Genomic DNA, 16017 nt, shown 5'->3' with positions numbered 1-16017 from the left:
TGAAAACAGGTGTGACCTTGATTAAACGCGTAAGCGATGACATCTGTTTTGGAGAAGTGCTAGTTTCATTTTGTCAAATAGTAATGGAGTTTTTCTTTTTTTATAATGTATTTAAGTTTTCTAATGTCTATAGAAAATGTCAGACACAATAAGATGTTCTTACTAGTAAATGTGGGGCCTAGAGTCCTATATTTCTTTGTTAGTTTGAAAAATCAAGGCAGGAAGAGCAGGATCTAAGAAGGTAAAAATTTTCCTGAAATAATTGACTAGACGATATATTTAGTGGAGCTCATTATTTCTGACTAAAATTGGGTCCCAGCTTTACATGATTATTTTTCCTTAATTTGAAAACTCAGAGTTTCACTTACTTATTTGCATTATTAAAGTAGATCCAGAGAATTGAGTTTTCCTTGAAATTAATTATATATACAGATGGTTTGGAAAGTATTTAATTGATATTCCAACTTGTTATATTTAAAATGATTCTGTGTATCTGTGTTAACAGTTATGTAAATGTTCCACATGAAAGCAGGTTAGATGTTATCAAACTTACTGACTTCTTAGGCTAGTTTTTATCATTAAAAAATATAGCTTTAATCCTAAAAAAAATTGTTCTAGTTATCAACGCATGGCTGTCATTGTAAAATGTTTAATGTAGTAAGCAGTATAGTAACCACATTTTAAGTACAGCAGAAGTGGTTCCATGTGTTGGCTTTTGCAAGGTATAAAAATGATTGTGTATACCTATTTTGACTTAGTGCAGCATGTCAGTTTTGAAAAGCCACGTGCAAGTTTGAGATTTTGCGATTGGAACTCACGTGGAAAGCTTGGGATAGCAAAATATTTAAAAAATAATTTGCTGATGGCCTGAATGATAATGCTTTTAGGTACATAAAGCTTTGAATTCCCCCTCTTTTTTAAACAGACTGTGAAGACTGCTGAGAGACATTTGTGATCCAGTCACGTAAGTGTAATAGAGAAATATTGGTCCTCATGGAGGAAGAGCAAGATTTACCAGAGCAACCAGTAAGTATTTCCTTTAACAATTTAAAGTTGATTGTAGAAAAGTTAATTGTAAGAGATTCTAAATATTATTCAGTTATACTGCAGATTCCAAATGAGAAATAAAAATAAGGAAACGACTCCTTAATGCTTTCCTTCTAAGAAAACAATTTTTTATGTTCTTAAATGCATATTTTGCTAACAATGCTAAAGAGTCTGCTTAGAGAAGTCAGCATCACAAAGTTAGTATTGTATTTGGAAATGTCATTTAAAAAATCAGTGGATTTTTCCTTTTAGAACACTTGCTGGGTCTGATATGTGGCCTGGGGAGGTGTCGGGGAAGGGCAGAGCAGTTGACCATCGCTGTGGGCAAGACGGCAGCAGGATGTGCTGTGGGTTTCAATCTGTTGTGGGACAGACCAGAAGAAAATAGGAAGAAAAAGAAACCTAGTTGCTGTCCTTACATTTTTTAGAAAATAAAAGAGGACATGTATTTACCAAGCAGTATACACCACTTCTGATAGAAAATTTAGTTTTATCTTTACCTAAATTTCTCTAATTGACCTAACTTGTAGTAGTTAAAGAAAGTATAAGCTGACCACTAGCTAATTCTTAAAAAGATAACACCCTAGAGACTAGGTTAAATTCTTAATTTCTTTTAAATAGTTAATATAAATAAAAATCATTTTAAATGTCCACAGGTGATACGGATTTATTGCCTTGCATGATTTCTTTTTTCCTTTTTTTTTTTTTGGTCTGTTTTTTGATCCTTAGCATTTAAAAAAGGAAAGCAATAATAACTATTCTTTTAAGATACTTTTATGTTAAAGAATCTTTTCCTTTTGTCTTGAATTTCTCTTTTTGAAGTTAGATAAATACTGATTCAGTTTGCTATCCTGAGTGAGCCTCTTGGATTTCAAAGTAAAAGAGAATATAGAGTGGTACATGTTTACCTTTCTTTATGAAAATCTAACAGAAAAATTTGAATTTTGAAAGCAGGTAATAGGTTATGTTTTTCATGTACTAGATGTATTATTTACATTACAGAAGGATAGACACCAGCTTCCACTTCAATATTAAAGTCCTTTAATATGTTTTTAATATTTTTCTTTATGTCGAGAAATGTATACTGATGATTACCATATTTTTCCATGTATAATACACTCCCTTGAATAATGCACACCCATGTTTTTGTGCGCATTATACATGGAATTGTTATACCCATAGTATGTAATAATTATGCCCATGTATAATGCACATCCTTATTTTTCCCTCAAAAATTTAGGCAAAAAAGTGCACATTATACATTGCAAAAAACAGTATTTTGCCATTATTTTTTTAGCCCTCTCACTTAGGCATAAAACTAGGAAGACATAATCAATTGGTAAAACCTTTTGAGAAGTTTGGAATGTTATTCCCTAGCACTTTTGAGACATTAATAATCAGGGAAATGATAGGGTTGAAAATCATCCTCAGCAGTGTTTATCAGACACTGTAAGGACAAATAGCTAAAATAGAGACACTAAATGTACCAAGAAAAATTACTTCCTTGAGTTTTTAATGTAGTAAAAGGTCTAATCATAGTTGCAAAAGACTTTTATAAGTTGTTGAAATGAGTATTGTTGTTAGTTGTTACACCTTACCTATTTAAGGTAATGAGAATTGTGAGGCTGACCTGCTGGCTGGTCTTCTTTTCTGCTCTGCTTCATTTCCTTGTCATTCTTACTCAATTTATTTAACATAACGTATAAGCAATTAAAGCACTTTAAAAACAAATTTTCTCCTGACTGTAAATGGTGATTGTCTTGGGGCATGATTTTCTTACTGATTTTTGCCTGGGTCTTAATTTATAAAGGTAACTGAGGGACAACAGGGAGAGTTCAGTGCCATTTGAAGGAAAAGTTTAATGTTACTCACAGTTCCCTTAAAAATTAGAGGCATGGCATGCCACACAGGGCCACTGGGGAGATTAGGAGGAGGGGAAAGCTCCGGTTTTGATTAGGAGGCAGAAAGAAAGTAGGGGAATGCATAGATAGGCCACCTTTATTGGGGTTTCTGCAGGCAAAATATTGCAAGGCAAGGCAAGGTAAAGAGTTTACGATTGGTTAGCTTGAATAATTCCAGGGAGCTTGATGTATAGAGGCCGTTGTCTGGTATTCATCTGGCCCTGAGTTGACTTAGAGCAAGGGGCATACTGACTTGGTGTGTATGAGTTAGATCAAGGAGGTGGTTCAGAATGTGGGCTCAGGTGAGATATAAACAATTTTTGGCTCTGTGATTAATGGATGCTAAATAAATACAAAATCTAAGAAAACAAAGAAAATTAATTAGAATAGAAGAGTTAATGTCAGACTTTGAGGAGAAAAATAAATTCTTACAGGCCATAGTGGAGATTGGACACTTGAGTGGAAAGAATGGTTCTATACCAAGTTGATGATAATAAAGCCAAGATTTTTAACCCTACTGTTTACCTGCATATCAAGAGATGTTACCATTGGGGATCTGTCTTTTTCTTATTGGATTACCCCTCTTTTGTTTCTCTACTTCTTACTTGCTCTATCTTAAGTTTTAAGATTTGTTCAGGTCATTGTAAACATTGCAACATAAATCATAGTCACAGGTTCTATTTTTCACTTTCCCTTATTGCCAGTCAGCCCTCCATTTTCTGCAATCATAAATTCTTTTTCCCAGTGGTCATTATTTACCTAAGTCAATGTTTTTCTCCCAGTTTTCACATTTTTTAACTGCTCTGAAGCAGCTCATATTATTGTCCAAACTGCAGCTCTTTTAAAGAGTGAAAGGGGGCACTAACCAAACTCAGTTTGGGATAAGAGGTATAAACCAAGACTATTTCTGGCAAACTGGAAGCACTTAAAAAACTCCTTTGTGGCTATCAGGAGTGCTCTCTGAACTCAAGTTTTGAAAGGACATTATATGTATAGAAAAAAATTTTAGCCCTGGCTGGTGTGGCAGTGGATTGAGTGCCAGTCTGCGAGCCAAAGGGTCGCTGGTTCAATTCCCAGTCAGGGCAGGTGCCTGGGTTGCAAACCAGGTCCCAGTAGGGGGCGCGTGAGAGACAACCACACATTGATGTTCTTCTCCCTCTCTTCCTCCCTTCCCTTCTCTAAAAATAAATAATTAAAATCTTTAAAAAAAAGTTAGAATGTATATATCAAACTCAATATTCAATATCATCATTTTACTGTTGTTTGTTCATATGTATTGGGGTGGTTTTCATTTTTTTGGCTATTTTGAATAATGCTTTTATGAACATTATGTGCAAGTGTTTTGTGTGGATGTGTATTTTCATTTTTCTTGGTTATATAACTAGGAGTGGTATTGCTGAGTTATATGGTAACTCTGTGTTTTACCTTTTGAAGCACTAGTACTAAAGTACTAAAGTAGCTGTACTCTTTTACATTCTGTGAGTTTCTGGGTTATGTTGTTTGAACCAGTACTTTTGTAATCCAATAAAATATGTCTGTATCCTTTGAGTTTAACTGCCTCTGGTGCCAAGGTAGTAGTACATGCTTCCTATCCCTGACCTACAAGGGGACGTAATTACCCAAATCAAGACACACAAGGGGCTGTGAAAGGTAAAAAAATTAGCTGATAACACATTTTCCTCTCCCAGTCTTTTTGTTTGGTAGGACTTCAGGTATATTTTCTTCATTTCTGTTTATGGGTACTTTTTATACTGGGTTGGCACTGTAATAAAAAAGTGAGACCATGGTTTTTACTTGGAAGGCCTTATGGTATATTTCAAAATTTTGCTCCAAGACAGACTTTTTTTTTTTTTTTTTTTTTAGTTCATTAGCTAAAGTGTTCTGTGGTTCTACTAAAATTAAGACTAACATAAAATAGATTCTTCAATCTAGTTCTCTTTGTATTGATTACTGTTTGAAGACTAGAGACTATTTTGGTTACTAAACCACCAGCTCATAAATACATTTCTTTGATCACAAAGAGGGTCTTTGGGTAAGCTAAGCGTAAATTCATCCCTATTATTGGAAAATTACATTATTATCTGACATTATATAAATACTGTCATCTTCAAGTGGGAAGGGCAGCACATTTTCTAACAAAAGCCTGTATTTTGTCATTTGTGAAATTATGGAGGGCAGATAGTTTAATTTTTCTTTGCTTTAGCCTTGCAGTTTCCAGTCAAAATACTGTTTTCTAACTTTATTAAGTCAGCTCGTTTTTCTCCTGCCCCTTTCAGAAAAGTCATGTTGTATGTTTGTTAAATTCTCTTGTTCCAGTCTGTATATCAGCCTGGGATTCCTTGACTTCCTGGTTGGTTTAAGGTATCTTTTATCATATAGAAGTTTTGAATTTTTGCATAACCAATGCATTTTCTCCTTTGTGGCTTTTGAATTTAATATCATGCTTAGTAAAGGTTTATCTACCTCAAGCAGTTTCGTTTTTGTTATTTCTTTTCCATTTGCTTCTGTAATTTTGTTTTTAAATTTAGAGGGTTTTTAATGCCCCCTTTTTCTTTATTTTATCTTTATTTTTGGTACCTAAGAAAGTTAAAACAACATTAAATGTAACATCTATTGATATGCCATAATCAAGGGACCAAGAATGAAAAATTTTATGAGCCATGTATTTATTTTACTTTTATTATTTCCCTTGTCTTGAGGAACTACTAGTAGCCACACTATTTTACATTCTGTTATTTCTGGACTATGTGTTTGTAATATAGTGAAGTACGTGTATATCTGTATCTTTTTAATTCCTTTACCTGCCAGTAGTGCCAAGGTAGCACGTGTGCCCTATCCCTGACTTATAGGGGGACATACAATTGCCCAAATTAAGGAGAACAGTATCTGAAATGTTAGATGTAATCATATTAAGTAGCTATAGTCCCTCCTGTTACATTTGTTTAAAATTATTTAGCAGCATTTTTGCCTATTGTTAGCTTGAAATACTTTTAAGTATTCATAATTTGTATGGCTAAGTGTACTAAGCATGCTTCTACTGTAACTAGTTATTCTAGCCAGAGAGCTCTATCAGATTATCTTGTAACATGAAAGCTGGGAAATCATTAGCAGTGTTAAACATTGATTTTCATTTGTGGATTAAACTTTTAATGTAAATGTTTTTACCTCGGAAGGAATTAGGAAAGATGAAAATTTGGGGAAGAAACAGAATAGTGTGAAGAATTTTTTTTTAATTACTGGTAACCTAATAAGAGTTTATCTTTATTTTTTCTAAGTAGGTAATTTAAGTGTAAAGACATTTTTGTTAAATAAATTTTGGGTAGATGATATCAAGAGTTCCATATTTACTGTTTGGTGATATAATTATGTATCTGTTAAAATTTATAACCAACTAATTTATATCCAAGTTTAAATATATCATCCTGATAAACAGTTTACCTTGAATCTGATAAACATTTTTTTCTTTAAAGTTAAAAAACATGTGTTTGTGAAAAACAAAGTTTATCTCTAACTCATCAATATTAATAAGGGTTAATTAAGTAAATCTAAGCAAGACAAGACAGTTATCCTGAAATTTATTAGTTCATGTTACCCTGACATTTGAGTAGCTAGATGATTTCAAAAACAGATCACTACATTATTCTTTGTATATTTATTATTACAGGTTAAAAAAGCCAAGATGCAGGAATCGGGAGAGCAAACTTTAAGGTATGTAAAGTTGAATTTCCTTTTAATGATATACTTTTTTTCACATGCTGGTGGTGGCATGATTTAGGTTGACTACCCTTTTTATGGTTTTTAGCATCAGTCTTTACATTTTGAAATTATTTGGTTTAAAATAAAAATTCCTTCCAAAAGTCTTCTTGAAAAACATAAGTGCTAATTTATTTATTTTTTTATCCATTCATTATTTATTCCACAGTATGTACCAAACTCATGTTACCTGTCAGAGCCTGAGATATATGGAGGAGACACAATGGTGAATATTCTTTAGTCAGATGTAGAGAGTATGAAATGGGAAAAATAAGAAGTAAGGGAAGTGCAGAGGATTAGGCATTAACTACCAAATAGATATGGGATGCCTCAGTCATTAGCTCTGCTTCCCTTTAGAAAAGAGGCAGCTTCTATGCACCTCATGCTCTGGCTTCTACAACATCATTGGTTTTAGTTTTCCACAGTTCTTATCTCCTGTTGTTTGTCCACCAACTATATGAACCAGTAATCGCATCACCTCTTAACATCTTAATTTCAAGAATCCTACTCTTTTACTACCACACATTACATTCAACCTCATTTATTCTACTGCCACACTATCCATGTGTCTTACTATACACTTGCAATGAAATGATATATCATATTTTCCCTATCAACCATTGACCCTTTTCTCAAAAAAAGTCTTCAATATCTTTCTTACGCTGCTTAAATTGTAAGATCTGTTACTTTAGTCAGTCCCTTGCAAATAGTCTTAACTTCCTCCCTGTTTCCTCTGTGTTGTACTTACCTAGCAAAATCACAGCCTTGGTTAAACTTAGCTCTACCTATTACATATTTATTTCCAATCACCTGAACATTGTGAGAGAAAAACCAGCCTCAGTTTTCGATCATAATTACATCTCAAGCAGGCATTTAAACACTCTTGGTGGTCCAACCAACTTTACTGGTGTGTTTTATTTCCAAGTCGCTAAAATTATCTTTCTTCCCTTCTTTCCTTTCTCTCAACTGAGGAAAAAATGTTTGAACATTCAGAATATACCAGAGGAGAAAAACTTTATTGATACTATAGTCCAATATTAGAGTTTTGTTCAGAAAAGACATGAGAGCTTTAAGCATTTTGGTGCTGTGTATTTTTTTAATATAAATAACATTTCTTTAAAAAAATTATCTGTGTAGAAACTAGTCTTTGTGTTATCTTTCCAGATATTTGGAGCCTCTGGTACAGTGTCCTTCATTTCTCCCTAGAGTATAGAACAGCAAAGTAGATTTCTTCCTAGGACATGAGTGTAGGAAGGATGCCTCAACTGGGGAGAAGTTGTACTGTAATACTAGCTGTAGTTATATTGTACTTACTCTGTTCTAGTCTCTGCTCTAGGTACTTTTTATATATTAATTTATTAATCTCTATAACAACTCCGTGAGGTGGATTCTATTATTACCCCTCATTGACAGTTGAAGAACTAGGGCACGAAGAGTTGAGTGACCTGTCTAAAGTCGTAAAGCTAGATTTGGCAGAATGGAATATAAACTCAAGCAGTCTGGCCTTAGAATCTGTACTTCCAAAGATCATGCTATACTAGTAGTTGAGGGAATAATTGAAGAGTGAAAATTAAAGTAGAAGGAAGAGGAAGGACATTGTGAACGATGAAAGTTAGTATCACCTCCATTCCAGAATTTCAGTGAGAATCTTCTCAACATTCAAGTGTTCAACACAATGACTTATCCTCCCAATTTACATGATTCATCTTTTGCAATTTCTCTTAATTTTCCTTATATTTTAAACAACAAACAAAAATGATGTTACTTAGTCTTGGGTATAATAACAAATTAAAATTTACTTATTTTTAATTGGGGTAGAAGAGAAATACAGTGGAATGAGCCATTTTAAGGTTCAGAATCCCAGGAAGCAAGCATATATAACTTGAAGAAACTTCTCAAGTTATTATGAGAACCATTGTCTTAAAGCATTTTTAGGTATTGTGGAATTTTTCTTTTACCACATTGTCTTTAGAGAAAATCTGACTTGCTTGTGACTTAGTTGGAATTTCTGTGATATAAGAACTGAAGGGGCATAGGAATATGAGAAAGAATAGTAGAATGCTGTGGGCACTAACCCTGGTCATAGCTCTTCAGGTGGTTGCTAAAAACCAAGAATAAGGATATCATGAAGACTTCCTTTGCTGTTTCTTGTATAGCCTCAGAAGAAATGAGTTTGATTTAATTACTTTTAGCAATGCAGCACATCAGTCAGGGGCTAATTTATTCATTCTGGTTCTCCCAGTCAAGTAAGCAACCCCGAAGTCAATGATCAGAAACCTGAAACTTCAAGCCTTGCTTCAAACCTTACCATGTCAGATGAAAGTAAGTACCACGTTCTGTGCATGACAGAAGCGATATTTCTATAAACCAGGTGAGGTTGTTCTTTTATAATTGGTTTTAACCAGTTGGGCCTCGTTTGTCCCAGAATGTTCAGAAGCCTTGCCTTTCCTTGTGAGTGTGTGTGTGTTCATACATATATGAGACTAAATCACATGGAATTCACTTACCCAGGAGTCACACTTGGTGATTTTATGTTTTCCTTTCTATTGGACTGTTGGATGTTTTAAAGATAAGAGTGCCTTACTCAAAATCAGAAAAGTTTATGGGTCTACTTCTGTTACCCCAGAAGGCTTGATATGTTTCTGCCTTCTCCAAAACTGAATTATACTATCAATTCAGGCCAAAAAAGAAAAGTAATCCCCTTAAGAACCTAAGATTAATACTGGACCCTCAGGGAGATTCAGTTCAGTAAGATATATCCTCCACTTACTAACTCTCACTCTCCTGTAGAACAGTTATATTCATTCATGCAGAAAAATATGTAGTGAGTAGTGTTTGTTTGTTTGTTTGTTTGTTTTTTCCTCATGGAAACATAAGCTTTCTCTAGCACACCCACTTCCGCAAATTGCCTTTATAGGGCAAATAGTCCTCACTGGAAATAAATGGCTTTGCCCTTATTTTACCACACTCTTTAAAAGAATAAATTTGTATAAGACACTAAAAAAAAAAAAAGACACTTGTTTTTCAGATATTTTTTTCCTCTTAAGATGATTATGGTTAATTTTATATACTTTCCATGTATTAAAAAATAACATGACTTTAAAAAGCATGCTATGAGGTGGGTAGTGAGTTGTATATATTATTTTCTCAAAGATAATATTTTAGTGGTTCTCAAATTTTTGCTGTACCAAAGAAGCGTCTGGAGTGCCTATTTGTAATATATAATTTCAGCTTCATCTTCAGGGATTATCATTCGAAGATCTGATGTGGATGGGAATCTGTATTTTCAAGAAGACAGGTGGTTCTGATCCATACAGAAAACTATCCATACTGTGGGAAACTGCTATAATCAATGAAATGTCTCCTCTAGTTTTTTAAAACTTTAATTTATTGATTTGGGGCAGAGGGGGAGAGAGAAACAATGATTTGTTTTTCCACTTACTCATATGTATCCATTGGTTGATTCTTGTATGTGCCTTGAGCGGGATTGAACCCACAACCTTGGCATATGGAGACGATGCTCAACTGAGCCACCTAGTCAGGGCTCTCCTCTAGTTTTTTGAATGTCCAACTCATCCCCAAGAAAAGACCTGTTTCTTACCATATTTTAGGGCCAGAAAGTAAGTTGTCTTTTTGCTCCTTCAAATCATTTCTCTTTTCTTTTTTCCTTCAAACACTGTAGTTCCTTTGAAGTTCACGTTTATGCCTCCCCTTACCTTTCTTTTTACTTCAGACTGAACTCCTAGTCATTTTGCTCTTTAAAGACTAGATCTTCTTTGTTTTCTTCTCCGTCAGGCTCTTACTATTCTTTGTGACTTCAGCATCCATGTAGATGACCTGTCCAGTGCCCATGATATCCCTTGTGTTGTCATGTCCCTTCGTACTCAGCATAGACTCTATGGTTCTTTATTATAATTACTCCCTTACAAATACTTTCAATAATAACTTTGACTCTTGTGCTTTCCTTGCTAAACCCTAGTTCTAATTTAATCCAACTTTTTACCTTCTCTGTGAGTGCATTCTAACAGCCAAACATTATTGAATAAATTATTTAGCTGATTATTCAGCCTCAAGTGGGCACCTAGAATGTTTGGAAATTTTACTGCATTTCCCTAATGAGTTTTATCTTTTAACAGTTCACACCACTTCTTTTCCTTTCTAAGTACCCAGTACTCACTTACCATTTCTTATTCCCAACTGATGACTCCTTCTCAGTTAGAAGCGGGAGACAGGAAACCCCTCCCCCCCATTATCCCACCACCACCAAATACTCGAAGCTACCTGTTTTTGTACTCATGGTTTTTTACATCATTTTTGTCAGAATGGAAATAGTATTCTGGCTCTTGTCAAAGATAAGACCTTTTATTTGTGCTCCATATCCTGTCCCTTCTCACCTTCCCCTAGGACTTTGGTATTGTAGTTATGCTAAGAACACTTCCGCATCATCACGTACTTCTCTTTTTAATACTTCCTATCAGTAAAGAGACATGATCCGGTATCTACCATCTTAATAACAAAAAACCGTCCTTTGGCTCCATACCCCTCACTAGTTGTAGACCTCTTCTTTGTTCCATGACCCATTGGAACCTCTGAAAAGAGTTGCCCTCATCTGATTTCTCCCTTCCCATTCACTCTTCAACCCTCTCAAAGTTAGCTTCTATACCACTTTTCCAATGAAATTGTTCTTGTCAAGGTCATCAGTTACTTTCACTAACTGCAAGTACTAGTTCTAGTGGGCATTTCTGCCTTCTCTTATCCTGCCTCTCACTACTTTTCCTCCCACCTTTCTCCTTTGCTGGCCCTTCTTTTTCTGTCTGAACTCTAAATGTTGGTGGACCCTCAGTATTTGTTTCTAGTCCACCATGTTTTCTCTCTCTGCATTCTCTCATCCATGATTATGTTTCCAGTCCAATTTAGCTCTAAAAGGAAAAGTCATACATAAAATGTGTAAAGCTTTTTATTTCTTTAGCTCCCATCAAATCTATTCTTTTCCCAAACTTTCCCATCTTAGGAGGGATGGTTTCACTATCCCTCCAGTTTCTCAGGCTGAAAACCTAGAAGTTATCTTGTTTTCCCCTTGCACACTAATCCATTAAAATGCCCTGTTAGTTTTACCTTCAGAATATATTTCAAAGTATTTCCTCATGTCTACTGCTGTTACTCTAATATAATAGCAGATTAGGCCTTGACTCTTTATAATCCTTTTATAGTTCCCAAATACTGCAAAGATCAAGGCTCATGCATCCTCTAGAAAAGTAAAAATTGGCCTAAACTCCTAGGATATTTTGTCAGTCTCTTCTAGAATTAACTTAAATCAGGAGGAGAAGTGTTTGGGTTTTTGAAAGTACTTGTCAGCAGAGAAGGAACCATCATACAGAATTCAAATGAACTTACATTCTTTGTGATTGATAGTAAGAAATTCAGATTTAATTGAGATTTCCTTCATTTCTGTCAAAATGACTATGGATGAATGTGACTTCCAAATTTCCAGTCATTATTGTTAGACCTTGAACAATGGCAATGGACAAAATCTTAAATGGTAAACTCAATAGATGTTCATTTGTCTCATTGTTGAGCATGATTATTCCCCTCATCTGCTCTTGACCAGAGTTCCTTTTTTGGATCAGACACTGAGGGAACCCAGCTAGACATAAACTTAATTGGTTCACTCCTAGTCCCTATTTATAATAATAGAGCAACCTCCTTTACAGATGTTGAAGGAAGTTCTTAAACAGTTCAGGAGTCTGGTACAAGCTCTATGACATAACTCTGTCTATAACATGGACTGAAATAGTGCCTTATGAATAGGATTTTGCTGTCTGTCAGACTTGAGTTGAATATTCATAGCATTTATCCAAGATGAAAACGTGAGGGTCAAGCCTTCACAGCAGCTATTCTAGAAGTCAAGCTGTGCAAGTCTCTCTCCTTGCTCATTTATCAGAGCATCACATCAGTTCCTCGGGTCTGTCTCTGCTTTGCCAAACTTAAAGCCTTTACCACAGAACTGAAAAAATAGTAGTATAGAAACTTATTTACATCTTTTCTGCTGTTGATTATATACAGCAGTAGCAGTAGTTTTCTAATAAAATTAGGTATTCCCCCATAAATCGGTCTTCCTGCAAGTCATCCACATGGCCAAAATAGAGGGTAAGCACCTAGAAAATGAATACGTTGAAGAAGTATAGTGTGTTTTCCTAGATATGGGTCTTGCTTTTTAAGTTTGCCTATGAGCACAGCTAAGAGCTTAGGTTGCTTCATCTGTAGTTTTAAATCAGCCCAGGGAAAGGTAAAGATAGAGATCAGCTGGTATTAACCTTCAGCTTTTTACCATATCCCTCACATTCTGGTTTCTTTTACTGTCTGAAAGTCTCTAATCTGTTATTAAAAAAATAAGATTATTTTCTATTACATAGTCTTTTTAAGTTTCTGATGCCCAAGCTGTATTCTGTAATGTATTTTGAAAGACTATACAGTGAGATACGCAATTCTCATTTTATTTTTGAAATGTTTTAACTTTTTACCTGGTGATATCTGTCTTTCAGTTATGACATGCACCGATTACATCCCTCGCTCATCCAATGATTATACCTCACAAATGTATTCTGCAAAGTAAGTTGAATAACTATTTTGAAATTCATACACTTTTTCTCTAGGTTCATTGAAAAATTTAACTTGATATTTAACTAACTAAGTTGACATTTAACTTATTTTCACCTCTCTTGTTCTCTGTGTCCCTACTCCAATTTTTTTATTCCCTCCAAATATGGAGTCCATGTAAGACCCTTTTAAAAAAGTAGATGGTTGTCTAGAATGGATCACTGTTACCTGGAAGATTTCTCTAAATGAATAGGCACTGAAAATGAAAAATACTGGTAGTGATCAAAGCATATCACTGATTGACCTCTGATCATTTTCTCTTTCCTTTACCTTGATAGACCAATAAAAACAACTCAAGCCAGCCTTACACTAGAACTTCTCAGCCCAATCTATGTTCATTTTCTTGTTGAATGTCCTCAAAGTAGAAGTGGACTTGAAGTTAGACAGGTTTAGTGCGTTGAAGTCACCAAGAAGCATTTTGAGCCTGTGAGGGGTTATGATCAGCATTTAAGATTCACCAAGTTAATCATTTCCAGGATGAGGAGGTGCAGAACAGTACATATTTCAAGCTACCATTCATGATACATATTAATGCATCATCATCATTGATGATACTATACATAATGTACATAAATATTAGGTTGGCCAGAAAGTCTTACGTTTTTCCATACAGTGGCCCTAGTAGTGTTTAGTTGTCTTTAACTTCATTCGAAACAAATTTTGTTAAATTGTATTGTGACAGCTATCATATCAGTGTGCATTTTTAAAAAAGTGTCAAAATTTGTGAATTTTTATGCAGCCATTTGAATACTGAAAATGGAAGAAAATACACATCTTTGGCATATTATGCTTTGTTATTTCAAAAAAGGTAAAAATGCAACTGAAATGCAAAAAATGATATACTCCATGCAGTGTATGGAGAAGGTGCTGTGACTGATCGAACGTATCAGAAGTGGTTTGCAAAGTTTCTTCGTACTATTGGCACTTCGGCCAAATAATTCTTTGCTTTGGGCCTGTCTTACACTTTGGAAGATGTTTAGCAGCACCCCTGTCCTCTACCCACTAGAAGCCAATAGCAGGAGATAGCCGACATACTCAAAACATCCAAATCAATAAAGTTATTAGTGAAAATGAAATATGTGTCTTTTATTTTACGGGAAAAAAATATGACTTTCTGGCCAACCCAAAACTTACACATGTGCTTGTTAAACTAGGATATATTCTTATGTGCTTATATAATGCAGTATACAAAGAAATTGGTAATAGAGATGAGTGATGCCTATGGGGCTGTTGTAAAAAGAAAACTGGCATTTCCCCACTTTTGTGCCCATATATACCTTGATTTTGCATCAATTAAAAAATACCCTAATCAGCCCTGACTGGTGCAGTTCAGTGGATTGAACGTTGTTCTGCAAACTGAAGGTCGCTGGTTCAATTCCTGGTCCAGGCATATGCCTGGGTTGCGAGCCAGGTTCCCAGGTGGGGGCATGTGAGAGGCAACCAATCAATGTTTCTCTCCCTCTCTTTTTCCTTCCCTTCCCCTCTCTCTAAAAATGAATAAAATCTTTTAAAAAATACTGTAATCAAAAAGTTAACTCGATGAGTTTTCCAAATTCCAATCTGGTATTAACACTAATAGCATCCTTGAGCCAGTCATTTTCCTGTGGTTTTCTGAAATGACTAAACCTTTTCTCTAAGATCATTATGAAGGTGATAACAAAATACTTTGAGTTACAAAGACACTGTATGAAAAAGAATATGATCTTCAATGTAGCTGGAGATTAATCACTAAGGTTTTAAGTAATTCCCCATGTTAAATTTGATTTAACAGCTACGACCTGAGCTATTTCCTGGTCTCAGATCTGGCTAAGGATAATAGGAATTTTCAAATTCAGTCTCTTACCATTCACTGAGATGGGAATATGTTGCATATTCCAAATTCATTTACTCATTCAGAAGAGATTTGCATACAAGCTGTATTCAGAATACCCTATTAGCTATGCCTTGTATCCTAATTCAGACGTCCTGTATATGTTTTGTAACTGTACATCTATTTCCGGTTTGTTTCCCTTGTAATCCATTTTACAAAAAATGTCAAACTAATTTGTATTTAAAAGAGCAGCTCTGATCTTGTCACTCTGCTCAGCAATTTCAGTGACTCCCACTTGTTTCTGATTTGTCTGAGCTCTTTTAGCCTAATATTCAAGGTCTTAGCTACCTATCTTTCTGTCTCTCACTACTTCCCTTCCCTTTATATACTTCCCTTAATATAATCTATGCTTCTTGCAGGCTGAAGCCCTTGCTTTCCTTCCTCAGTAGTTTTTCGGAGTTTTTCTGTTTTCCTAGAACACCTTTTCTTATCCATTCCTCCACATCCTATGTGCATAGCTCACACATCACTTCTATATAGCCTTCCTTCATGTTTTTGCCGTCCGAAATATCCCTTCCCTCCAGTATTTTATCATTATTACTTATATGGCACATATAACACTTTTTTATATCATAAGTGCAGCAATAACTCACCATATAATATAACTGGTATCTAAAAATTCAGTGCATAACATGAATGAAATGACCAGCTCATCGAGCTAGTCTAAATTCCCAGAAGTTTCACTGCTGGGTTCAAATCCCTAGTTAAACCTGATGTGATTGGCCACAACTAGAAGCCGTATACTCTGGCCTAAATATCATGGGGAAATTCTGAGTCCTATCTGGGATT

The 16017-nt window shown here is 34.9% G+C and overlaps 1 protein-coding gene across 2 annotated transcripts in view; it reads left to right on the top strand.

Annotated features, from left to right (window-relative positions):
* EYA3 (EYA transcriptional coactivator and phosphatase 3) overlaps positions 1 to 16017 on the top strand; it is an 84516-nt gene that overhangs the window by 27620 nt on the left and 40879 nt on the right. For both annotated transcript variants that reach the window (XM_054571834.1, XM_054571833.1), the window contains exons 2-5: positions 926 to 1026; positions 6613 to 6656; positions 8944 to 9023; positions 13244 to 13310. In XM_054571834.1, the coding sequence (XP_054427809.1) occupies positions 994 to 1026; positions 6613 to 6656; positions 8944 to 9023; positions 13244 to 13310 (224 nt within the window). In that variant the 5' untranslated portion in view covers positions 926 to 993. The remainder of the gene's footprint in view (positions 1 to 925; positions 1027 to 6612; positions 6657 to 8943; positions 9024 to 13243; positions 13311 to 16017) is intronic.

The sequence above is a fragment of the Pteronotus mesoamericanus genome, unplaced genomic scaffold, assembly GCF_021234165.1.
Source record: "Pteronotus mesoamericanus isolate MK-2021 breed Mesoamerican mustached bat unplaced genomic scaffold, CSHL_Meso_final contig_221, whole genome shotgun sequence".
NCBI classification, from domain to species: domain Eukaryota; kingdom Metazoa; phylum Chordata; class Mammalia; order Chiroptera; family Mormoopidae; genus Pteronotus; species Pteronotus mesoamericanus.
This window is presented reverse-complemented; position numbering and strand designations above follow the sequence as displayed.